This window comes from Fulmarus glacialis, unplaced genomic scaffold (genome assembly GCF_000690835.1).
Source record: "Fulmarus glacialis isolate BGI_N327 unplaced genomic scaffold, ASM69083v1 scaffold42937, whole genome shotgun sequence".
NCBI lineage: Eukaryota > Metazoa > Chordata > Aves > Procellariiformes > Procellariidae > Fulmarus > Fulmarus glacialis.
The window spans coordinates 5,871-31,565 of NW_009225856.1; the positions used below are offsets into that span (position 1 = coordinate 5,871).

At 36.8% G+C, this 25,695-nt stretch overlaps 1 protein-coding gene across 1 annotated transcript in view; it reads left to right on the plus strand.

Moving 5' to 3' along the window:
• The window catches only part of NGLY1 (N-glycanase 1), a 23,078-nt gene extending 5,338 nt beyond the window's left edge, over positions 1-17,740 (plus strand). Inside the window, exons 4-12 of the mRNA XM_009582617.1 lie at positions 1,196-1,355; positions 4,645-4,867; positions 5,607-5,728; positions 6,148-6,293; positions 6,475-6,585; positions 11,756-11,920; positions 13,255-13,443; positions 16,831-17,008; positions 17,565-17,740. Of these exons, the coding sequence (XP_009580912.1) occupies positions 1,196-1,355; positions 4,645-4,867; positions 5,607-5,728; positions 6,148-6,293; positions 6,475-6,585; positions 11,756-11,920; positions 13,255-13,443; positions 16,831-17,008; positions 17,565-17,740 (1,470 nt within the window). The remainder of the gene's footprint in view (positions 1-1,195; positions 1,356-4,644; positions 4,868-5,606; positions 5,729-6,147; positions 6,294-6,474; positions 6,586-11,755; positions 11,921-13,254; positions 13,444-16,830; positions 17,009-17,564) is intronic.
• Positions 17,741-25,695: the final 7,955 nt, after the last annotated feature.

Below are 25,695 nucleotides of genomic sequence, written 5' to 3' on the forward strand. Positions count from 1 at the left end.
TGAAGATCTATAAGCCATTGGCAGTCCCTAAGTTCCCTTATTTCTGTTCTTTCAACTTGCATTAAAGTGAATCTGAACTCAATTGGGTTTATGATGTTAAACCAGTTACCTACAACTGATGAACTCCAGGAAGAATGAAACCAGTTCTGTTCTGTTTCAGCAGTTATGAAAAGTAAGGACTGGTCTAGTAGTACTGTCTAGCATCAAAATAATCACTCCTAAATTAAATGCTCCTTTGAAAGAAGTTATCTTCTGAAGAGTTCTCACACCTTTGTATTACGTTGCATTTGCTGCTAGCATCTCAGGAAAGTGTGGGATTTTTGATGAAACAAAGGTGGTAGTTAACAAGGCTAAAGACTGAAGCATGATCTAGCAGTAGAGAAAAGGTCATTTAGCAGTGCCACAGGCTTCCCCCCAAAATATGCCAGACTCTTAATTTTAAAATCCCATTTCACTTTCTGTGCTGTTCCCCTTTAAATGGGAGTAAATAGTTTGCTTAGCTACTAACTCCACTATTATTAACTTCAGCTATTTATTTTAGTAGATACGGGTGTGTCTTACTGGGTACAACATGTAGTTGCCACTAAGCGACACTTAGGATAACTGACTGAAGAAGCCTAGTTCTTACATTCGATTTCTAGTGAAATGCACTGTTCAGTATATGGTCACAGGGCTATCTATTCAAATCTGTACCAGAGTTGATCTGTGAGAGAAGGAAGTAGAAGCAGACAAGCAGCATTCATGAATAAGAAATAGGAAAGCAGCATTCGTCAGTAACAGACTTCTGTAAACTGGTGCAGCAGTGGAATTAATGGAAATGGAATTAATTGCAGGTTCTTTCATGGATTTCGGGTAAAAGGTGTCCAAAAGAAAAGCGGGGGGAGGAGTAAGTAAAAACTTTGCCATCAGAGGTGTCTTTAAAAACAGTTTTCTCTTCTCCTTGAATCAGTACACTTTTCACTCAGGACACCATTCAGAATGCTCAAAGATGACAAGGCTGGCTTTACAGTTTGGGTGGTGGTGTCTGCAATTTTTGTTGGTATCTTTACAAATAAACATTTCACCTGTAAAGAAACATGTAATGTAACTATGAGTATAGAATTATGACTGCCTTAAACTAAAATAGGAGAGCTTGGTTATTCTGGCTTAAGGTGAAAGTTCATAAATCATCTTGTGACTGAAAATCCTTTTGCAGGCTGCAAATATCTTGAAAACACTTCAAACAAAATTTGAGCATCTTGTATTGATGTATGAGAATCCTTCTATCCAGCAGAAAGCACTAGCTTCAATTCCCCTCCAGCAATTGAAAGGGAAGGCTCAGAAAAAGCTAGCACAAGCTACAAGACTGGACAAAGGTAATGCTACCGAGTTATACTGTATATGAAACTAGAAATATTCTTTCAAATATCTGGATGGTGCATATACTTACTATGCTTTAGGTGTATGGATTTGGTCATATGTCTGCAGGTTCCAAATGCTGTCTCTAAATTAGAATTACCTTCTTCCTAATTTTCAAATTTTCTACTTTTGTCTCTCCTTACTTCTGTTATATTTTTTTATTTCATTTTTGTCATCCATCCTTTACTGCTTTCACGTAGAAATCTTGAACTCTTGATTTCTGAATTAGTAGTTAACAATGCTGGGGAAACAAATGGGGTGAGCATGTACTGTTATATTCCTTGCATCTAGAGTGAAATATATACAACAAAAGGAGGGGAGCTTCTTGTTTGAGTAGTCATTGTTTTGACATTGTCAGAGTGCAGTTTTCCCATACTACAATTCCAAATTCAGAAAAAATTTCAAAATACTGCTTCTCTTTTTAAAGTGATATTGTTGGTGAGATTTTGCATGACACCTTTCCAAGACACAGCCTGATATAAAGAATCACCTTTCTTGCTAATGCTTAAATGAATAGGGTTGTTCACATGCCATCCTCTTGGAGCTAGAAGTGACATGTAGGCATAAATATTTGTGGGATCAGTGGCTAAAATTTATATTTTCTTCATAAATGTGAATTTGTTTTGAATGTACAAAGTCTTTGTCAGTTAAAATGACATACTTCTATTTTCAAGTGACAGTTTTAGATTTGTTTCAGCAATATAGTGACATTTTACTTGTGTGAGGTAAATATTGAAGAAAAATGTGATTCCAAAACCATATTTAAACCAAAAAATCCTTTTCACTGTGAATCTTTGATAGAAGACTCTGTTTGAAGCAATTCTGCTAACTTGATGGGAGTGCTGTCGATTTGCAAACCAAAAATAAGCTCTTTTCATCTTTTTTATAAATGACTTTGTGATGTCTCAGACAGCCACACACTAATATGTAATTGTGCCTTTGGCATTAGGGAACTTTTTGACAATGGATTTTCTTAGTAATTTTTCTCTTTTTATAAAGCTATACTGGGAAGTAGGAAACCACATAAACAAGTACAGAGCGTTCTCATTCAGCAGCATAGGACAATGCAATGGGGAAAAGAGACTTAGCAGTAATAAATGAAAACTATTTAAAGTCCTGTGAAAAGGAAAATAAAGGCAAGCGTATACCTCTTAGACTCTGCTCTAATTCTGCTCTGCACATTATTAAAAAGGGGAAGGAAGGAGGAGGTGTTTCCAGGTGCTTCTTCCCAAGCCATCAAGCTGGTCTATTCAAAATGGCTTCCAGACCTTAATTTAGATACAAATAAAGCGGAAGGGATGGAACTCCACTGTTCTGGACTGTGTCAGTTTGAAAGCATTTTTGAAGAGCTTTATAGAATCATTCCTTTGGAAAGGGACTGTGTATGAGATGTATGGGTAATTGGCCTTTTCAGCTTCTTTGGTTTATCTGTATTGCTGTATTAAGACTCACCTGTGGGAATAACTGCTTGGTGCTGGGGGACACTTGTTTTTAGGACTTCCCTTAGCATGCATAATAGGCATTTTTGGCTCATAAAGGCTAGGAAGATTATGGTCTTTTGATCAGAAGTACAGATTTTCTTTTACTGTTTCCCTTTACCACTTTCCATTAGAAAGATGGATTGTGCAGTCAAAAATAGCTGCATGTCACAGCCAACTGTTTTCTGTTCAAATAATTCGTCATTCTTTCCATGCAATGTTTTCATGAAGGATTTATTTTACAAACTGAGAGAAGAACATTCGTATGATAGCAGTCATGTTTTCATAGACGGGTTCTGGTTTGTATGTTGTATCCAGGAAAAGAGAAAATGGCTTGTGCTTGAAATCTTCTCATTTCAGTTTTTAGCAGAAAGTTTGAATATACAAGCATATCCATTTTGTAAGCAGTAACACCTTGTCTCAGTGTTTCAGCACAAATGTTTTTCACATATAATAAGTAAAAATGGAAATTTTACTACAATTAAAAGTCAGGTTTTCTTGCTTTGATTAACAGATGATATTTTCTCATGCGCTTCATGGTCTTGGCAAAGGGTGTTTAATAGAGTTAGGGCCCCCACAGACTCTTTCATACCAAAGACTACTTCAGCTTCAGAGGAAGATGTGAATTGAGCTTAAATAAGTAAAACACACATCTTACCTAGTGTTTTTTCACCATCCTGAAAAAGGAGCTAGTGCACAAATATGGTGCAACTTCCTTCAACTTCCTTTAAACAGCATTTTTATAAGTTGTTTTTGTGTCTTCATATTCATTAGTCAGACCTATGTCTGACTGCACTATGACTACAAACAAGCTGTGGTACATAAAATAACCAGGTATTAATATCTATAATTGCAGTGTGGCCTAGATGATGGAGTTAATAGGAGGACTTATTTGAATGTTTATGAATCTGAGAAGGAAGAGTATCTCTCTGGGCACTGGAACATAATATACATTTAAAGACTCTAAGGAGTTAGAGGGGATGGATCTCTCTTGGAAGACTGGATTTTTAAATTTGTTAATTAGGTAAAGTGGGGTTATTTCCAGGTGGTGGAATAGTGACAGTTTGTGAGTAGATTCTAACACCTGTTGTGAACAGAGGAAAATGGGCCAGAAGAGTCTGGTGGTCTAGTGTGGTGGGATCGGCTAGAGCAGAAAAATAAAGACATCCTGTGTCTAGCTTGGGTAAGCTGACAAAGGTGTTTATTTGCAGAATTTATAAACACACTCAACTTTGTTCACATGGTACATGTACATGTTTTACAGTAATTAAGTCATGTTTGTAGAAAGTCTGTTCATATTACACCCGGTTGTCTAGTCTGCTGGTGGTGTCTGGTTCTTTGGGATTATGAAATCAAAGCAATTGTTATTGCTAATTTAATATCTAAGAAAAGGAAAAGAATATGTAGGAGCAGAAAAAGAATTCACACTCTCTCTTCTGAAGCCATGGAAGAATATAAGGGGCATGAGGAACTTTGCCGGTCTTTACTGTGTATCTAACTTGTTTTCCTGAGCAATTCCTTATTCTCACTCTAGCTGTAGTGTTTAGGAGTGCATTTTTTTGTTCTTTATGTATACAGTTTGACGTTATTCAGTCTTGAGAATCTAGATTTTCTTTTTTGTGTGTGCTTAAGTAACATATGAAGCTTTTTTTATAATGAGACTTCAAAAATGTAATAAAGGTCCAGAGATGGTGATTTATGTAGATACTGGAAAGTTCAACTGAATTATTTTTTCATTTGACCTAACTGTGTTATGTAAATTTCACAGGTGCACATGTGAATGAAGAGGACTTCTTGTTGTTGGAGCTCTTGGACTGGTTTAAGAATGACTTTTTTCATTGGGTAAATAATCTTCCTTGCAGCAGGTGTGGTGGGCAGACAGAGCCTAAAAGTGACTACCTGTTGCCTACTGATGATGATCTAAGGTGGAATGTCAGTCGAGTGGAAAATCATTACTGCAACCAGTGTCAGTTCTGTAATAGGTTCCCAAGGTGAGCGTACAAAGATTTGCATTGTCTTTTTTCTTGCCTTTCCAGAAACAGCTTTGCATTTGTGCGTTTTGTGAACAAGTGATAAGTTGTTGGTTGAAAGATTAGAGAAGCCGTTTTAAGCAACATGATAGGATGGTTGATGAACCAGCAATTGCTCTATAAAATTAGAGATTTTTAAAAACAAAATATTGCCTTCTTTTACGTGGCTTTGTTCTGAATACTTGTCTGATATTCTTCTTATTTTATTTTACTGTTAATTTGATAAAGTACAACTTCTAAATAAAGTACATGAATATTGACATACTATGTAGGAGGTTTTTGTTATTTCAAGGAAAACTTTCACTTCTATGGGAAATCAAAAAGGGTAATGCACATCTTTTGCTGAGTCTATAGCAAAAGGGCAAATATCCAATTTTTTTACAATTTTACTAACTATCAAAAGGACCATGGTACAAAAATCATATTTTGAAATGAAATCTAAGTCGATTTTGAAAGCTGAAAAAAACAGATTCATTTCAGTGCTGCGGTAAACATGTGATGGAGTCATATGAGTCAAAGTAAAAGTAGCATTCTGCTTGCACTTGTTTTGTGCGCTACAGCAATCATTTTCATTGTCTTCTGTGGACTGAATGGCACTGGGATCTGTTCAAATCATCACAAGGACAGGCATGATGTAAAGATTTTGAAAGGTGAAATGTATTTTCAATTATTCTGGTTTTGTTTTGTTTTTTTCTTGTAGGTATAACAACCCTGAAAAACTTCTGGAAACCAGATGTGGACGCTGTGGCGAGTGGGCTAACTGTTTTACACTGTGTTGCAGAGCTGTAGGATTTGAAGCTAGATACGTCTGGGACTGTACAGGTATCAGTATTCTAGAATATCGTAATATTAATACAAACCTATGCAAAATTAGGTTATATATTTTATGGTTCTCAGATTATATTAGCCATCAGGCAGCATATGAAGTTATGCAGTTCAGCAAACAAAGACAATATAAATTCAATTTCTTGTCTTGCCTGATGAGATGAAATATAGTTCTGCAAGTAAGGTTAGATGATTGACTTCAGAATGTTAGAGTCTTTAGTTGAATCTAAGGGAACATGATCCTAAGATAGAAACAGAAAGCTCTGGTAACTTTTCTGAATGTAGATGAACAGAAAACATGTTCTTTCACCTGTTCCTTCATTTAATAAATCAGGAACAGTTACAATATTCTGCAATATTAGAAGAGAGGATCTATCCTTATAATTCATTGTTCATTCTTGGCCTTTGTTATATAGATCATGTGTGGACTGAAGTATATTCTTCATCTCAGAAAAGATGGCTTCACTGTGATCCCTGTGAAAATGTCTGTGACAAACCTCTTCTCTATGAAACTGGGTGGGGAAAGAAGCTCTCCTACATAATTGCATTCTCCAAAGATGAGGTAGGAGTAATTATGCTAATTAAAAACAAACTTGCCCTGAGGCAAGCGTGTGATGGATTTCATCTTAGTGTGATTTCCAGAATTATTATAGAAAAACATACTTTGAGCTAGCCTCTTTAAATGAAGCAAGATACATGAGAATTTTTGGTTGCTTTATTTTCTTCTTCAACTTGTGCTTGAGGTTGTTGATGTCACCTGGAGATACAGCTGTAAGCATGAAGAAGTACTGTCTAGAAGGACAGCACTCAGTGAAGCTACACTACGTGAAACAATTAACGCGTTAAACAAAACGGTATGTAACTTTTCTTAAATGGGTTTCTTTAAGTGAAACGTAAGTGTCTTTCCAGAATGTGAAGTCCTTGAACAAAGGAATGCATTTGGTAACCTGATAGGAATGTCCATGCGCTATGGAATGTAAAATGCTGCTAACTATACAGACCTCATTTTACACTGAATACATAAGAATCAGTCACAGTGCTGAACTTAAGTGAAATAAGATAAAGAATGGTATGTAAAAGGATTATCATATTATCTCTTGCATAGTCAAATGTGTGTGTATATACAGTTTTTATATATAATATATATACTGGGTGTATATATGCTTTCTTGATGGCTTTGGAATAGACTTGCGCATCAGCAGATGTTGGGGGTAAACTACAACTGCTGTGTAACTATGTGGACTCCTTGAGGGCAGCTGAGCATTTTCCACATCAATAATGCTACAACTTGAAAACAATAGTATTTATAGTTGTAAAAATGTAGGCCTAATTTGTCTCCTGTGACTTTTTACAAGCTCTAGGAAGTGGGAGGAATGATTCACAGGCTGTTTCCAAGACTTTCAAGAAGTGTTGATACCATCAGTAGAGCTTTGGCTCAGAGCCACATGTACTTATCATGCCTAACGTCCCCAAAACACATGGAGCCATTTGTACCTGCATGTCATAGTCATAGAACCCGAGTGCACTCGGCACCTCTCTGCTAATCTTTTTCCACTCCTTACTTGGGACAGGATGAACTTTTCTTGACTCGATATACGAGAATACCACAAAACCTAGAACCACCTGTAAGGTTCCATTTTGTCCCCACTTCCTTCCACGGCTAATTCCCATGCATAGAAACTTCAGTTCCTGTGACAGTATGTAGCTGATGGCTTAATAAACAGATTATGCCTTTTTAGAGGCCTGCTGGCTTGAGGGTTACAGCCACACACTAAGAGTGTGAAGAATTGAGCTGGACTTATGATTTGAAGCCTTGGCCTCAAATGTTTTATCAGTAATGAAAAATCAGAATCACATAGCAGAGTGGAGCACTGAGAAGGCTGACCACAGAGTAGCAAAATAAAAGGAGGTAAAGGATTAGAATTCAAGTTGAGGAATGCATGCGCTTTGTGCAGGGTTGCAGGAATTTAATGGTGTCCTCTCCAAGCATTGAATCCTTGCTGACTACAGAACTGGTCTGAGGGGCCTTCCTTCTGACCTAGTGGCAATAGAAACCAGTCACCAGACTCTTCTCTTCCACCAGTTAGGGAGAGATAACCTTGGAAATGAGGCGCTAGTAAGTTGAAAAATTACTCTGTCAAGATTGATGGAATCAGGAAAGTACAGGCAACTGATGCATGGGCTGGCTTGCCTGACCTCCTCCTGACCTCAATGATGTCACCATAGGATCATGCTCTGTTTCACTTACAGAAGTCTAGAGATCTCCAGTAAAAAAGTGCATTGCCATCTCCAACAGATGGTGCTGCATGTTGGTCTATTGGCCTGTTTCTTATTTTTTTCCACCTACTTTATAGGACTGTGCAGCTCATGAGCTGACATAAGCACTTTTCAAACAGAAAGAACAGGCATTCTGGTCATGTTTTAAATGAAAATTTCATTAAAAGCCAAGTACAAGGAAGAAAGCTATACAGGCACTTCCAAGACACTCTTGTATTTCTCCTATCTTCCTTTCTCTACATGTGGAAAATCCCAGCCCTTTCTTCTCTATGCTGCGCACTTCCCCTACTGCTTTCCAGTATTATTAAAGCTGTCTTGTGATTCTGTTAGAACACCTTTGTCAGTCTTTTTGATGGTATCTTATTGTGAGGAACAACTTACTCTCCCTTTCTACAAGCTGAATGATACTCACACTGCCCTCTTCCCACACACACACTTCCTTTTGCCCAGTAGCTGTTCAGAATGTTTTATTAATTTATTAAATTGATAATAAATTTAATCCCTGTAAATAATTGCTCTTACTCCTTTTTTCTTTTGTCTGTTATAGTTGGAATTGGATTTGACGGACTTAGAGGCAGTTTGCCATCGGATTGCTAAAAGAACAGTTTTTCTTTCTTACATTTGTCCTAGTCAAAGGGCCTTTCCTAAAGTTCACACTGAGGTCACAATGCAGTAGGAATCAAGGGGCCATTAAAAAGTTGCTGTCTGAGGATCTCCATGTCGTATTCAGCAGCTTCTGCGGTCAGTAGAGGGGTAAGGCAGCTCACCCCTAGAACGATCCATACATTTTATAGCAGGTTTCCATTATGCTGCTCAGTCACAAGTCTCCATTTCAGCTAATATGGTGTTTCCTTCACTGCAACCTGTTCAGCAGATAACTGATGTAGGCAGTTTAACTGCCTACTTTACCTTTACTCCACTAACTTTACCTTTTCCCATCATCTCCTAGAGACTAGCTCCCCACTGGGAGGGATTATAGTCTTGGTATCTTTTGATGCAGAGCTCCAACACTGCATCCTTCAAGCTCAATTCTTCTAAGTTACAACTAAAGAGAAGCACAGTATGCGGTATACATTATCACCCAGACTGCAATGTTAGTGAAAATGGAATCTAAGAGATCAGTATCGTGCTTTCCTGCAATAAAGAGCAACAGCTCTGGTCATTATTTCTCTGCATGTCTGTCTGTTTAGTGGCCAAGCAGAGACAACACAACAGTTCAAAGGATGTTGAATGACTGTCACTGTTAAATGGAAAAGAGGCAAGGATTATTTAATCTATTCAGTACACTATTTTACTTCTCAGAAATACTGTGTGTGTTTTATTTGGGTCAGGCATTCCTAAATGGGTGTGTAGCCTGCAGATTATCAACCATCTGATATTATTCTATAGTACCATATCACACCCTGACTACAAACTACTTCTTCACCCACGTTGTATGGGCACTGCCCTATTCCAGTCGGTTGTATGTTACCCACAATAGGCAGTGGCCTATTTCAGTCCATTGTATGTTACCCCTATAGAAAGGGAGGAGAGGACCCTGAACTTTCACTGTCTTCGTTGGAAATTGGATGGTGGGGCAGGGAGACAAATTACTTTTTATTTGCTCCAGGCGCCATTTTTTGGTAGTGATTGTGAATTATTATAGCTACAGCCAGGTGAGCTCTTAAAAGGAAAACTAGTGATTTGGGTTGAATTGCAACCATCTCATGGTGATTGATGTGAGCTGAACCAGTATTCCTTGTTTAAAGGTTTGAAATTCAATTTCTACCCTCAAATCTGTTGCTTACCCAGCAGTGGGTCCACTTAAATCACAGGTTATCCATCTCCCAAAACACAGTCCTTCAGGAAGCATCAACAGCATAACTTGCATGTGATGTGGAACTGATTTTAAATCTTAAAACAGTTCTCAACCCCTCTTTCTTCGTATTCCCTTTGTCTGCCAAAGAAAGGCGGGGCCTGAGCATGTATGGAGAGGGTAATACCTTAAGAAAAAACAAAAGCAGGAAGTTTGAGCCATGACAGTTGATAATGGAGTTCTTGGAATCCATTTCAGTACATGAATGCTATTGATGACAATGTCATTTGTAGGAAATGTAGTTACAGGTTTTCCCACCACAGGCAGTGTTGATCTCTGCAGAGCCTGAGCATTATCCATGTCTTAGAGGCTGCTAGCATTTATATGTAAGAGTCTGCTGGGTAGGGGGAGATGGCAAGAATTAGCATACTTGTACTCTTTACAGTTGAGGAACTTAACTAATTTCTTGTATCATACATAGAACAGGCCTGTCTTCTGAAACACCCTGTTTGTGTTGAAGCACTGTTCTTCAACAGTTTTTTTTTTTCAGCTACTATTACAACAGCTGCAGAGCAAGGGCAACCAATTCTCATCACTAATTTCAGTGGTGATGACCCCTGACACTGTGTTTCCTACATCAAAGTGGCTTGAAGAAAATTGTAGATTAGTATTGCTAATTTAGGGTAAGCCATATCAAACTTCCTTTGAGCTGGAGTGAGATCTGTAGTACGGCATATGGATACCCAAAATGCCCAGGCAAGCGTTAGATTCAGGAAGGCCTGGTGTTTCATGAGGAACTGCTGGAGTCACTGCTTGTCATCCATCAACACAAGCAGAGATGTATTTCCCCCTTGCTGTGGTAGAGCTGGTATTTGGCAGCTGGAATTTGTTCAGCTGGAGCTGTTTCTCATCATTTCTCTGTATCTACTTTATGCAGTTCCACATTGTTGTCTGGGACAAAAACCCTTCAAATGCCTCTTTTTCTGATCCCTAATAGCAAAACTTTCTGGGGTCAGGGCTGTTTTTGAGATAATTGGAATACCTACTGGCCTGAAGTTTCAGGTCCTAGTGGGCTGAGTGTGCATGCCTTGGGTGATCACCAAAGTGGGAAAAAAAAGATGATGTGTAATCATTTGCATCAATGTTGAACTTAATTTTCCAACGCTGTGCGGGTGTATCCACAGTTAAGGAAGAAGGCTTCACATATCAGCTCTGTGTATTTGATGTGAAAATCATGGAGACAAAACCCCAGCCTCTCAATGAATTTTTTGTAAATTGTGTAACAAAAAAATGTCCGTAGTTTTATTCATGTGGGCAAAAAAAGCATGTTATATAATTCTTTCTCTTTTCCACTAATTTACCTGGAAGCGTAGGTGATATGTTTTTCTCAGTTTTCTGATATCTGCAAAAATCTGAATGTCATAGTTTGTTTATGATAGAGTCAGTCACTGTGAAATAACTCTTTCAGAGACCAACTGAATCTTTTGTTTGGGCTTAATCACAAAACCAAGACTGTTGCCAGCCAAATCACTCCATCTTAGAGAAGAAAAATTTGACCCAATAATTATGCTTGCTTTCTCTTTCCCCCAAATAATATCAAGAACAGCTACAGTACAGAATACATATGAATAGCTATAAAATATGCTATGGAAGTACTTTATCATGCAAGCAAATGTGTTACAAACATAGCTTAAACCTTATTTTAAAAGAAATCCACGTAGTTAGTGTATGCAAATTCACAGAAAAAGCATTGCTGTCAAATAACCATGCAGTTATGACTGATTTATATTTGCACATGTGGTATAAGAGTAATGTTTCTAACAGTCAGTCTAGACTTTAAATGTTAGTCTTTTTTTTTCAATTATTTTTTTCCCTGTTGGTGTCACTCTAAAGCAGAACTGCAAATACCATTTTTCTGAATTTTTTACTTTGTTTCTTAAATGTATTTTCAGAGACAACAATCTTTGTCAGAAAATAGAAAAAGAGAGCTCTTGGAAAGAACAATTGTGGAGCTTGTTGAATTCATTTCTCCTAAAACGCCCAAACCTGGAGAATATGGTGGAAGGACATCTGGTTCAATGGCTTGGCGAATAGCCAGAGGTGAAATTGGTCCAGAGGTATTTAAATTTTGCACTGGTGACCATCTTAGAGGTAGCTAACTAGAGGTTCTATGATTATGGTCTGCAGAGGAATAGCACTTATGGTAGGTAGCCTACAGATTTAGTTCAAACAGTGAAATGCAAAAACATTAGGTGCAAGTTTGATGTGAGTTCAGTAGAGGTCCATAAGAAATTTTTGAGGATTGATGGTGGACCGTTGATTCTAAAAATGTTTGGGAATCCTTGATCTAAAGTGTGTTTTGCTCTTACAAGTTAATAAAAAATACTTCTTTTCCTTCTAATTAGTTACAGTGTGACAGAACTAGAAAGTTTAAGGCAGTTGAAAGCAGTTGGGAAAACTTTAAAAAATGTTTATTTGTATTATTAGTTACTATTGGTTAAAGCGTAGAAGCAGGCTTCTACCAACTATTTTTGTTAATAAAACAACGTGCGAACAATTAAGATTGTGTAAATGGAACAATCTCTTAAATAATAAGCTCGATTGATTTTCATACCAATGTTTTTGACTATGTCTGAAAGCAAGATTTTATTTTTAATTATTTTATGCTAAAATACAGTTTCCCAGAACCATAGCCATATTTAGCGTGAGCCAGCATGCAAAGGTGTGACTTGGCCCATCACTCATTACATCAGTTTTGTAGTGATCCTGTCATATAGAATGACTGACAATCCTAAATAGAACCAGTTAGGTGAAATTAATGAGCTTTGTAGGATTGTTTAAGTTTGAGAAGCTAAGAGTTTATTTCAGTTCTCCGCAGTTCAGAAGATTTAATTTCGGCTTTGCTGAAACTCATAAGAACAATGACAAATCTTTAAAAAAAAAAAAAAAAAAAGTAATACTGTGAAGTTACGAAGTTTGTACCTTCCATTTTTTGAAGTTGATTTGTAAACTGTCATATACAAGCGCCTGTATATGATAATCACTGAATTACATTTGCTATTCAAAATAACCATTTACTTATTGATTGTATGAATATACTCAACTTATACTCAACATATAAGTTTTCTATTCCTAGCATGTTAATATCTTACTTAAATTTGCTAATTTTATGTTACTTCGTTAATAATTTACTTCTAAAAGTAATTATGTGAAAATTTTAAAAATAAAATTACTGCTTCCCTCTGGAAAAGGTGCAGGTCTATTGTAGGAAACTGGTTTAAAACTTTCATTTTGCAGAAACGCTTTTGTCCATGACCACTCTTAAAAATTACATGTTTTTCAGTTGGCAGCAAAAGTGAATTAGGAAACCATGGCATGCTGTTTAAAAGTAACGTAGTCTTACTGAAATGTATTGGAGAATGAAGGTGCATGTGTTTTTTGCCTTTTTCAGAAAAGAAGAGAAGTAATTTTTATTCCCTCTGAAAAAGAGAAGACAACTAAACACTTCCACCTCATCTACAATATAGTAGAAGATAGTTATACACGGATTTCCAATAATAATGAAAAAATAAGTGGCTGGGAAACAGGTGTTTGGAAGGCAGAGTCTATTTGGAGAAAGGTTGAAACAGATTGGAAAATGGTAAGGATACCAATTATTAACAGCGTAAAATCTACCATAAAAGTATGACAACTCCAATAAAATAGAAAACTCTTGCCAATGTTTGGCATCAAAACCTCTCTTGGTGCCTGCAGAATTTAGCTGATATTAGTAAATGTTACTGTTAAGCTTCACATAAGATTATCAGATGATTTAAGAAATTGGAAATAAATTTAGCTTGTCTTTCAGAAAGGATGACTGAATTATCTGCAGTTAGGCAAAATCCTTGCTAAAGCACCAAATTTTAAAAAACGGCTTCCTCCTCCTGCTTTTGGGCAAACACACAATACTGTTTTATTGAAAAGCAGTACTTCTCTCCAAAAAATTTTTGTGTTGTTGTTTTAGAGAATACCTTTATTAGTGTATCATATCTCTTTGATACACAGCCAAAGGAAGAAATTGTCATCCTAAATATTACAGTTCCATCTGCAAGAAGGCAAAAACCTGTCAGTTATCCAGATTATTGTATACCCTGCCCAGACTTCTTCCCATCTGTCAGGACACTGAGCAGTGGAAGAGTCATATGCTCTAAATCTAAGAAGAGAACTGATGCCTGTAAGATGGGAAGGGATCATTTACTAGCAAACAGCTTTTCCCGCAACAGCTACCAACTGTGGAATTGAGCATTCCTGTCAGGGACTGTAGCACGTTATTGCTTTCTTCCCTGACGTTTTACTAGTCTGAAAGGACTCTGGCCAAACGTTTTTCTAGCTTAGGCAATGGTTTGCTTCCCATTGATGAAAAATGGCGCTAAGTATATAACTGTCTTCTGAGGTTTTCTGTGCTGGGTCTACACATAACTGACTTGCAAAATGCAATGGGGGAATAGCTTGAAGAGGTTATTCTACATAAAAGAGAAGGAATAAGGGAAGAAACTGGAGAATAATATAAAAGATGTTACAACAGGGTAGGCTAATAGGAAAAGAGAAGTAACAAAAACTGAGAATGAGGGACAACTGTTCTCTGCTTCCCTAGGATCTGCTAAAAGTCTGAGCGCGTTGTATCTTGAAGTCTCCAATGATCAGTCACCCTCACTTTTGCAAGAAACATAGTGTCTTTGCACTGAAACCAATTACGAGTCTGCTGTTCTGCTCAGCTCTTCTAACCAGATAAAACAGGGAGGGACCAATCCATAAGACCAGGCAGAAAGACTTTACCCTTGTATTCAACAGCACCTCAATTTTTCTAGATAAAGGATGAGAGGATGGCCTTGAGAAATTAGGAGCTACAGATCCAGGTATATCTCAGGCTTCTGGGTAAGACATGTTAGTTCTAGAGGGATAGCATCCTGCAGAATGTCTGTGTATGAATCTAAAATGACTTTTTGTTGGGGGTTATTTGTATTATGGGAGACAGCAGAAGGAAAGGTTGTCTGGGGTTTGCATGTTCTTTTTGTAACGCCTCTAGTAGATCTGCAAGATACAGATTTGGAGTTTGATTCAGCAGCTGTCTGAGAAACTTACCGGCCAAAGGAGCCTTCACAGAAATATTTTGTTTATCATTTACTATGTGATGAATGGAAAGGAATGGAAATGTAAAAGCCACAGTAAAGGTAACTATAGGTATTAGTCCAGGAGTAACAGAAAAGAACCATCAGTTACATATTCTGTCTTAGCAATGTTGTTGATCAAAATGATTCAGATAGATGATCATCTTGGCCAATCTGATAGTAGCCATCTCCATCGCATTTGTGTATTTTCTTGCTGTTCAGTGTCAGTTGACTTTATGGTGCAAAACTCTTAACAGATACAAAACACAAATTTAATCAGGTTACCCAAAGATAACTTGGCATCCAGGGCTCAAACAAGCAGACCACAGTAGGTGATAATAAGAATGTAAGAACTTAGATCTGAAACCCATGGGTTTCTGAAAGCTTTTCCAGAAGAATTGCTCCAATGGAAGAGAATTTGAATGAGTCTTTTTTTTTTTTTCCCCCTTTCTCTTTTTCTCTGAATTCAGACTTTTTTCAAATAATACTGGAAAAAGAGTAGCCGGGTATGAAAGTTAGAGGACAGTCAAAAAGACACAAAAGGAAACTTTAACTTGTTTTTCTGATTAAATGCTTGGATATTATAATGGAAGATGAGACAGGCTAATGTTGTAGTTTTTATCCCTAAAAGCCTATGTTCAGTGCACCTCAACCAAGTGATAATTAGTGGAGTGTGGTGGCTGCCTTACTCAAGTATGGCAATTCAATAAGATCTGATTAAGGGAAACCTCTTACTAGAACTAGCTGAGGTACTTAAAAAAATTGTGTGGAGATCAGCACTTTCATGAACAAGATTATATTCACATGAAAGCAGGTTAAATTGTTACATTTTCATAGGTAATCTTCAGTGTAACCCCTCACATCTTTGGGTTTTTTTAGCTTTCTTAAACATGAGAATTAACATTTTTATGCCTGGTGCATAATAACACTAAAATTCTGTTTTATAGTCTGTCAATGATGTATCTATATTCGGCTGGGATCTTTAATAAAACATACCACTGTGTTTTATTATCATTTTATTCAGGGTTGGTCTTTCTAGATTAAAAACTAAAGAGCTATCTAAGTCCATTCAGTATGACATTAATCAGAAGCCTGGACATGACAGAATTTTGATAACTTTTCTTAACTAACGATTCTGAAAGGATCATGGCAGTTTTGACTCTTTGATCTGTAATGTCCGTTATCTTGGTTTGCTTATAATAGATGCTAGACTTGAAAGGATCATCGGACACTTATTACAAAATTCTTATGAGGATTCATAGTAACTTTAATGGATGTTAACGTATGAGCTTGACTGTTCAGCCAGGTGAAGTTTAGAACAGCATTGAGACTACATTAAGTTATGCAAATGTCTAACAGTTCAAATAATGTTAATACAGGATTTATATACAGGCTAGCATGTATGATTTGCTTTAGCCAAGACATGTCAAATCCTAGGAGAAGTGGTGTGCAGCCAGCAGCCACATCTGGATAATCCAAAATACTGATTACACGTTTTTCTTCATCCGCACTACTGAACAACGAAAATGAAACCACGTGTGGGCCTGTGCATTTATATAGAAAACAGAAGTCTGCTTTTTTTAAAATAATAATCTTAGGTATTTTCGTGGCTTAAACTTTACCAAGCATGTTGAAATAGATTAGCGTTCCCTAGTGAAGGACTATGAACACGTACAATTACCTAACTGTGGAATAGACTTAAGGATTCAGAATGAGATTATATACAAAATTGTACTATGTACAGTTTTAAAGGTTCAGAGGCTTCATAAAGAATGAAAGTGTGTTATCTTAAGATTTTGTGTCCTTGTTACAGTGATTAATTAGATGTGTGTTGATCATGTCAGTTTTTGACATGCTGACTATGTCTTCTTTCCATTCAGGTTTATTTAGCCCGAAAAGAGGGGTCATCCTCTGCTTCCATCAGCTGGAAGTTTGAGTGCAAGTCAGTCGGTCTAAAAATAGATAACATTTCAGTTAGGACAAGCAGTCAGACATTTCAGAGTGGAAGAATAAAGTGGAGACTTTGCTCTCCAACAGCAGAAATTGCTCTGATAGGAGGTAAGTGTGGAGTTTAAATAATGAATTCTATCATGCAGCAAAGGTGTAACTGGAAATAAATAGTTTATATGGAGAGAGCACTGTGCAAATACTAAAAATGAAATCCAAATGCATTTTGACTTTTCCAACTCAATCTTTCTTAGCAAGGTCAAGAAAATACTGTGCATTTACTCAAAATTGGTACAAAAAACTGGTATAAAGCCCAGTTTTATTAATACACACAGCCCTACCTGCAACAGAGCAGGGTTAGCAAGAACACAGCGTGGATTCAAGATACTTCTGTGTTTTACTAGGAAGGATAGATGCTTCTGTGTGCGGTGGCTTCAATCCTGACTAGGTCCTCTGAGCACGAGCACTAAACAAATATTAACTAAAAATTTGCAGCTTTTTTTTTTTTTTTTTTTTTTCCCCTGCCACTGATTGACAGGTGAATTTGAGTAGTTGCAACTGAGATCCTTAAACGTTCATTGCAAGTTACCCTTTTTAACATGCATTCTAGCACTATATGCTGTCTGGAACAGTGGCTTACTGAATTGTTTATCATTTCCTCCAATAGATAAAAATCTTTGCTCCTATTCAGATTTTTCTGGTGCAACGGAAGTTATGTTGGGAGCAATTCTACATGGAGGGGATGGTGAAGCTGCATGGCAACACACACAGCTGTTTAGAGACAGCTTAACAGGATGTGGGGAAAATTGCTTGGAGATAATTATCAAACTCAGTGACCTCTGAGAACCTGAACTGAAGAGATATTCTTTGGATTCCTTGAAGACGTTATACCATGGATACAACATGAAGATTTGGTTGGCAGTTCCTGTTCATCCTGCTGGCAGCTTATTTCCTGTTTCACTGCTTCGATTTAGCCAACTTCAAACTGCACGTGTATTGAATAGGTAAACGTCACAATGAAAACCTCTTCGCTTTAAAAACAAACACCAAAATTAAGGGATTGAACCATTAAATACCCTCTTCTTAAACTTTATGATGAAAAGAAAACAGTTTTTAGGAAGCAAAACATGATCGTAAAAGCACAGAGCAATTGTAATCGATTTTAATTTGGAGTTTTGGGGTTGGCTTGCTGGGTTTTTTTTTACTCCTTGGAAAAACAGTTTGAATTCCATTTTCCTATTACAACAGATGCTTGTGATGATTTTAAAAGACTTTAAAGAATAATCAAAGACTTAGACATTTTAAGAGAAAAATATGATTTTATGTAATAACCAGAAGAGCTGAAATTAAGATAAATATGGAAGCAATCTTAAAATGATCTTGTTATATATCTAAGTATTAAACTTGCATTTAATACCTAGAAATGTTTGGAAATATGATGGTGTGCTAGGAAAATAAACTAATTTTGAAAGAAATGTTCATTATGTACCTAAAGTTGTCATGGCCTGTGATATGAAATTGAGACTTAAAACTGAGTAAGAACATCAGATTTTTTTTCTATGAAAAAATAGATTATTCATTATAAATACTTCCTAATATACTTTGCTTCAGAATGTAAATTGACAGTTTATGTGGGGGATTAGAAAGAGATAGTCTCAGTCCCTTAATACAGAACAACATAGTGACAGGGAACTGTATGGAAGGGTGTTCATCTACGCTTGCCTAATGCAAAGTGAATTTGCCAGTGTCCATTCAAAACTCTTCCTGTATTTAGTTTCAGTTAAATGCTAGTTCTGAGTGGGAACCCAACAGAAAAGTATTTTAGACTAATCTGCACTATGTTGGAAGAAAATAGGCAAAAAAAGACGACTTGGTGACACCAATTAACAAAAATGTTTTACTTCATGATTTTGATAGCTGAAAAAGATACTGCTTTAAGAGAGAAATTATTTTTTGTGTTGTATTACTTAAAATAGAGGACTATAAGGAATTGCTGAACAGCTTAACTGCATTTGATAATTTGAAAGCAGAAGGCAGAATAAATTTAAAGGTAGTAAGATAAAAGTAATTTTCTCACAATTTTGGTCAGAATCTCTCGGGGAAGAGTAAAAGCTGCAGATAACTTAAAATCATCCACTCAAACAGTAGAGTAGTTGAAGTCCATTATTAAAATGTTTGAATGAATTAAAAAGATTGAAAAATGCTTCGCCAATCTAATTAATCAAGAAGTACTTCTCTATTTGTAAGATTACATGTATGAATGAAAGTGCTTATTTTAGGAAAGAATTAATGAGTAAAACCCTCAGACGGAATAGACCTAATCTGAAAAAGTTAAATGGAACTCCTTCAGGTGTCTTTTGGAGTACCTTATAAACAGTGAACATTTTGAATCTCTTCATGCATAAGCTGTTTTAAAGGCACTAATTTTCTTTGTGGATCTCTATTTCAGTGCAACTCTTAATAAATTTTGAATTGTTTTTTGAAACCAGAGGTGATTCCTCATCAATAGTTGCTTAATAATAACTTACAGTATCCTGAATTTGCAATATTATATGGTGGAAAGATCTGTTCTGCAATGTGCTCTAAAAGTATGGGTATTAAGTTACGCTGGCAATGATACAATACTGGTTGAGTTGTAGGAGATGTTGATCAGGGCATATGTAGCTAAAAGTCAGTGCTTACACAGCTTCTTAGAAGTTTGAGGAGGGGAAGGTTAAATGGGGAAAGAAAAAATACTGTTGATTAGAAATGTATGACTTAATGTCAGTATAGGTAAAACCAGCAATGTTTTCCAGAGTTCAGTTTAGTTTGGTGCATTTTAAAGAATTACTAGCTGTCCAGTGTGCTATGGATGCCTTCCAAAGCTACACTGAGATGTAACAGTGAAATCTTTTCAATCAAATTTTATATAAATACTGTACTATCCCATTAATGGTTGCAAACTAATTTTGGAGTGCATGGTTTCTAACAGAACTGTGTGGGAGCCTGTGCACAGAATTCCTCCTTTCAAACAAATACTTGTTGTACTGTACTGTTGTCTCTCTACAGTTGATCATACAGCTGTTTATTTCTTCATATCCTGTTTTGACTCTGAATGCTGCGTGCAGAATAGCAACCGCTCATGGCAACCCACAAAATTGTAGTAGTAATTTCCTACACCCCAGGAAGTTGCTGGAAAAATGTATCTTTAAAACATATGAAGAAAGCCCCTTGTAGGCAGTGTAGAGAGAAAGCACAGGTATACAGGAATCAAGCAAACTTTAGTATAAATTATATACTTGCACTGAAAAGTAGCTAATGAAAATTATCTCATCTGATCCTGTGTGATAATCTGTCACCTTTACTCATCAGTTATCTACAGAAGATTTTTCACATATAGTGGCTTAGATGTGAGATGTAATCCCTATTACGTGCAACATCAGGAAATGTAGAACACTAAAAATAAAGTATGTTTGTCTCCATAGCACAGTGGAATGAAAACAGATGGTAGGCAGCACATATGGCTGCCAGAAGCTGGGAACACCCATTTGCAGAGTTCTTGCAGCTCAAAACAAAACAAGCCAAAACAAAGGAACTCCGAGGGGGGCAGAGATTGTTCCAGGCAGATATCAGGATATCTGTCCTGTTCTCCACACCCACACTCCCCATCTCTTTACCTTTGGTTGCTTAAGCTAGGAATGGAAGTATACTACCGGTTAAGAATTTGATGTACCTTCTTAATATTTGTCAAAATTTTAGCATTTGTGAAGTACAGGCACTATTTAAAATAAATCTCTAATTTCCACCATAGGTTCGAACCTCTGGTTTTGGACAAAATTTAAGATTTTGCCAGTGTTCTGTAAGCAATTCAATAACTTAAAAAATGTGTCAATGTTGAAAGAACCTCTGTATCGCTTCTTCATATCATATGGAGGGTCAAGAAGCAAATTACAGACAGGTGACTTCCTTAAACGCAGTTGGTGGAATAGACCTAGGTCCTATCTATACTTTGAATATTTTTTAAAAGCTATTCAACATTATTGGCAGTAGTTCAGCTTACTTTGTGCTAGCTCTTAAGGTTCTTTTATGGGGTACTATCATTGCCAGCAGTGTTTTATGCCTTGCAGCTTATGGCCTCTCTAAACAATACTCAGTGATATTATGTTTACTGATTGTTGTTCACATAGTGTTGTCAATGTGGGTAGAATGAAAGAGTAATAGCACTAATGTCTGGGATAAGCTTATGCTTTATGCTAATCTTGAAATCTTGAATATTTAACCCAAGCTATAGGACAGTAAAGAGTCCAAGAAAAAAAAAAAAAAGGTCTTTAGTAGGTTGATACAGTTTCTTCTTCCCTGAAGTAATTAATTTCAGGAGCAGAATTTTGAGACCTCCTATGCTATAATAATGGCACTTAGGAATGGCCAAGTAACAAGCCAAGGTCAAACAGCCTCAAGTATCTGTATTTCAAGTGTACAGATATTGTGCAATGTGTAAGGGTCTAAATGTGACTGTCTGCCTGTCTGAATAAGAGAACAGCTCTTTTTCCTTTGTTTAGATGTTTATGTTTATTCTTGGGCTTTGTTTTTTTATGGTAAGCTTTGTAATTAGGCTATTAGCTTTGTTTATCATTAGCCTGCTTCAGTTTCTGCAGCTTTATCTTTTTCTACACATTTCCACCTAATTTAAAATACATTTTAATTTGCTTTTAATTTATATAGAGGTTTGCAGCTGTATGGTAAATATACTATGACAAAAATTAAGTTAGTTTCTTTACTTTTATTTGGTAAGAGGAGACAAAAGGGGTAGATTAAAAATATTCAAACTCAGCATAAAAAAAAAAAAGCAATAGTAATTAAAACTGATGACACCCAGAAACCAACAAAAATACCAGGACTTAATAAAATTTAATGGGGAAAGAAAATGTAATGGACTACACAAGCTAGTGCTAGCAAAAGTAACTTTCACGATTGACCCTGTTTTTGAGATGTTTTTCTATGTGCTCATTTATATTTAGGTCACTGAAAATTTTCAGTAGACGAAAAATGCTCAGAATAGTGAACAGCTTTTTTGAAAAGCAGTCTAAGATTTAAGGAATATCAGTTTTTAAATATATTTTATTTTTACTAGTCTAAGCTATAGAAATAATTTTAAAATTAAGAACAGGCTGCTACTGCTTGATATAAATTCATTCCTTTCTTTGTTCACTGAATAATCTGGGTCTTTGATTTTGAAAAAAGTGTGTTTAGTGACATTGTAACCAAGACTTTTAAGAGCACACTGTCTTTAATGATTATGAGATTTCAGTGTGGCATTGAGCACCTACTTGAGAGACTTGAAGGACTGAGTCTTAAGTACTGGCTAGCTATGACCTTGTTAGAGATCTTATAAGTGGGGGGAAAAGATGATTTCATTAAGCATTTTGATTGTAATGTTTCAGTGTACGTTCTGTTAATTTGATCCTTTTATTACGTAATGCTATGTGTTATTTCCTATCCTTGGAACTTCAGTAATATAATGTGTGTCTCCCATATCCTTGAAGTCCCAGGGGAACATATTTTCCTCCCTGAAAATCATCAACTAGCAGCTTACCTCTCTCACAATCAGGAGGAAGTGCTGGACTTATTTTAGATAAGCACTTTGGATAACAATATACAGACTCCCTTGTGAAACAGTCATAAGGAAACCAGCTGATATAAGAAAATGAAGACATCCAAGAGCAATGTTTAAGCAAACGCTTAGTAAAGTAGGTGGAAGAGTTGATCACAGCCTCTTAGAGCAGATGGAAACAGCAGCAAAGTACAGAATGGAAAGAGAGTGACTCTCTTCTTCCCTCTGCATTACCATTGTGATGAAAAGGATAGAAGGTAATGTAATATATGTGTGTCCATGCTTGCGTTACATCAAAAGTCAAAATAACGTAGTTAAACTGCAGCAGTTTTTGCTTTTAGCCGAAGCATCAGGGAAATATATGGTACATTAAAAACAAAGTTCCCCACTGGCAAAAAGATGTAAAACTTTATTGGCCAGAAGGGAAGTGCCTGTTTGTGGACTGCATTAAGAATTCTGGAGCTGTTCTGGTTTGGTTTAGTAAGAAGCATGCCCCAAACTGGTTTTGATTTGGGTGTTTTCTTTTGTTCGGTTGTTCGGGTAGGAGTTTCTGCCTAAGTACACTTACTGATTTCCATCATGTTAGCAATGATGGTTTCAAAGAAAATAGGCCTAAAAAAAATTAAAATAACAGATTGGAATTAAAAAAACCCTCCACAATGGAGGTAGCAGCACAAACAGGAGGTGTTAGAGGCTGCAGTTTAATTTTAACACTCAAGAAAAGAGTAAGGTCAGGTTAATGCTGATAAATGAATGTCAAATTTGCATCATTTGGGTGTTTGTTTAGCAAACTAAGCTAACTGTTTCATTTTTTTGTAAATCAAATATTATTTGAAAGGAAGTATTATCATCATGGAGCCTTACAAAGGTGAACAGTGCCTTAAGCAAGTTCTTGCTCAAGTGTCAGAACTATGTATGAACTACCTTTGTAAGAAGTTGTCTCAGCCCCTGACAGTACTGTTAGTGGTATCAGTTATTTCTCTACTTCAAAGTCGGTATTTGATAATTTTTTTTTTAAATGTAAATCCATTTGATTTTTTTTAACAAAGGAGTGAAAACCCAGGGTTCACCTTCAGTGCAACGGACATTGCAATTTTTCTTGACTATGCACTGTGACTAGCTATATTCTGCAACTTTATTTTAAAGTTTTGTTTCAAATTTTTAAGGCTTGCTGGTAGTTCATATATGTACACTAGTTTATTGCTGAAAAAGAATTAATGAATGACAGAAAGATATGAAGAAATGGGCGTTCATCCAGTCCCAATACATAAATAACCTTCTGAAGACACAAGAAGATTTACGTGCATTTCTGGCCCACAGAAACAAAATCCATGATAGGAAACAGATATTAAAGAGAAACAAGCACTCGCAAGAGTACATTTACCTTTTTTTTAAACTTTTTATTACATTTACTTCACATACAGGACTGATTACTGGTCATGTGAGGAAATTCAGCCCTTTGCAAATATTCAGTGAAAAATACAAAGTCCATCTGTGAACAGAGCATGGAGGCAACATGTATGCTAGTGAAAGAGTGGTTGAAAGATCGGGTATGTGGAAAAAGAGAAAAGGAAATAACATAATTCATTTTTAAAGAACAGGAGATTTACTGGGATGTGATAACAAATTCAGTGGAAATCATCTAGAACCTACTATACTCCAAGAACTGAACATTAAATCCATAACTGGGGAATATTTTATTGAAAAAGTTGTACGAAAGAGGCACTCCAGTCATGTAGTGTTACTAGTGAGTCAAGCAGGGGTCACCACTAGCAGTACTGATCAGTGGATTTTGTATTTAATACATATTAGAATGAGAAAAACAGCACTGTAACATAGGATTAGTTATATTAGTAATAAGATGGATGTATTCTACAGTGCAGCATAATCAGATGCTTTGGCCATCTTTTGGAAGATTCCCTTGATTAACGTGTGATATCAGTTACCTCCTGGGGTAACCCTCCCTTTCGTCTTCACTGTTAAAAGCCCTTCCAAATTTCCCTTCTTCTAAACTAACGGTTTTCATCCTTTGAAGCAGTCTCTGCAGTGGAGATCAAGGCAACTTTCAAGTGAGTCACAGGTAAGATACGGAGGCTTCCACACCATCCCTGGATTCTGTCCTTTTCTTGCTTCCCATGTATCGCAGGCTGTTACTCCAGCCCCATAGAGCCTCCATGCATTCCCCAGCTCGTGATAGCTGCTGTTGCTTCTTCGCTGGTGAGCAGTGGGAGAAAGCAAGCCGAGAGGATGACAGTAGCATATTCTGCTGAGTGAGTTCCTTGAATGTGGTCCTCTGAATCTGCCATGGCCATCATTGCTGCGACATTTTGTCCACCTCCTTTTATCATTTTAGTTCCTATTTGCTTTTTGTGTCCGTCCATCCCCTTCACACCCATGGTATATTCACAGGACAACTGACTCCTCGTCCCTTATCATTCCAGTTTCGCGTCCCTCAGTAATCAACCCTCGCTCTGGTATCCTCCTATGTTCCCAGCATCATTGCAGTTCCCAGCAGGTCTACTGGCCATCAACCTCAGCCCACTGCAGGCCTGGTAACATAGGCCTTTCCTCACATGTTTTTGAGACTCGTCGTCATCCAGGAGCCTGGGAGGTGAGGGAGGTGGTGTAAGGTGCCCTCAAAGCAGGGAAAAGAGAAGCAGCAGTCATTCTAAAAGACACACATTAGGGCCATCATTAGAACCTGATCCTTTAGTATGTTTATGTGTATAGTTCAAAAGGGCAATGATGCTCCCAACCAAATTAAATCAGCAGATTTTACTTGGCAAAATTATTCCTCACACCTCGTAGAAACATTACGGAAGAACAGCTGTAGAAATTGCACTGGAAACACAAAGAACCATTGTAGATTATGTTTGCATGCTGTGCTATGGATATCTGTTGTAAGGATATGAATGCTGTTAAACTTTCAATTTAACTCCAGAGGATGACCCAAACAAAAACTGAGTTGAGAATAATATTTTTATTTCATGTCTTTTTGAAGGATTAACTATTGCTTTTTATAATCTGCAAAGACCTGTAGGAGTTAAAATGCAAAGCATAGCATCCAACCCATTAACATGCTAATTCATTTAGAGGGAATTTAAAAAGTAGTTTCACCTATTATAGTATTTGCATCTTCATGCTAGTCTGTCAAGAACCTGTTAAGCAAGCTGTGTCCCTGGCGTAGTTAACAACCCTGGAGGGAGCA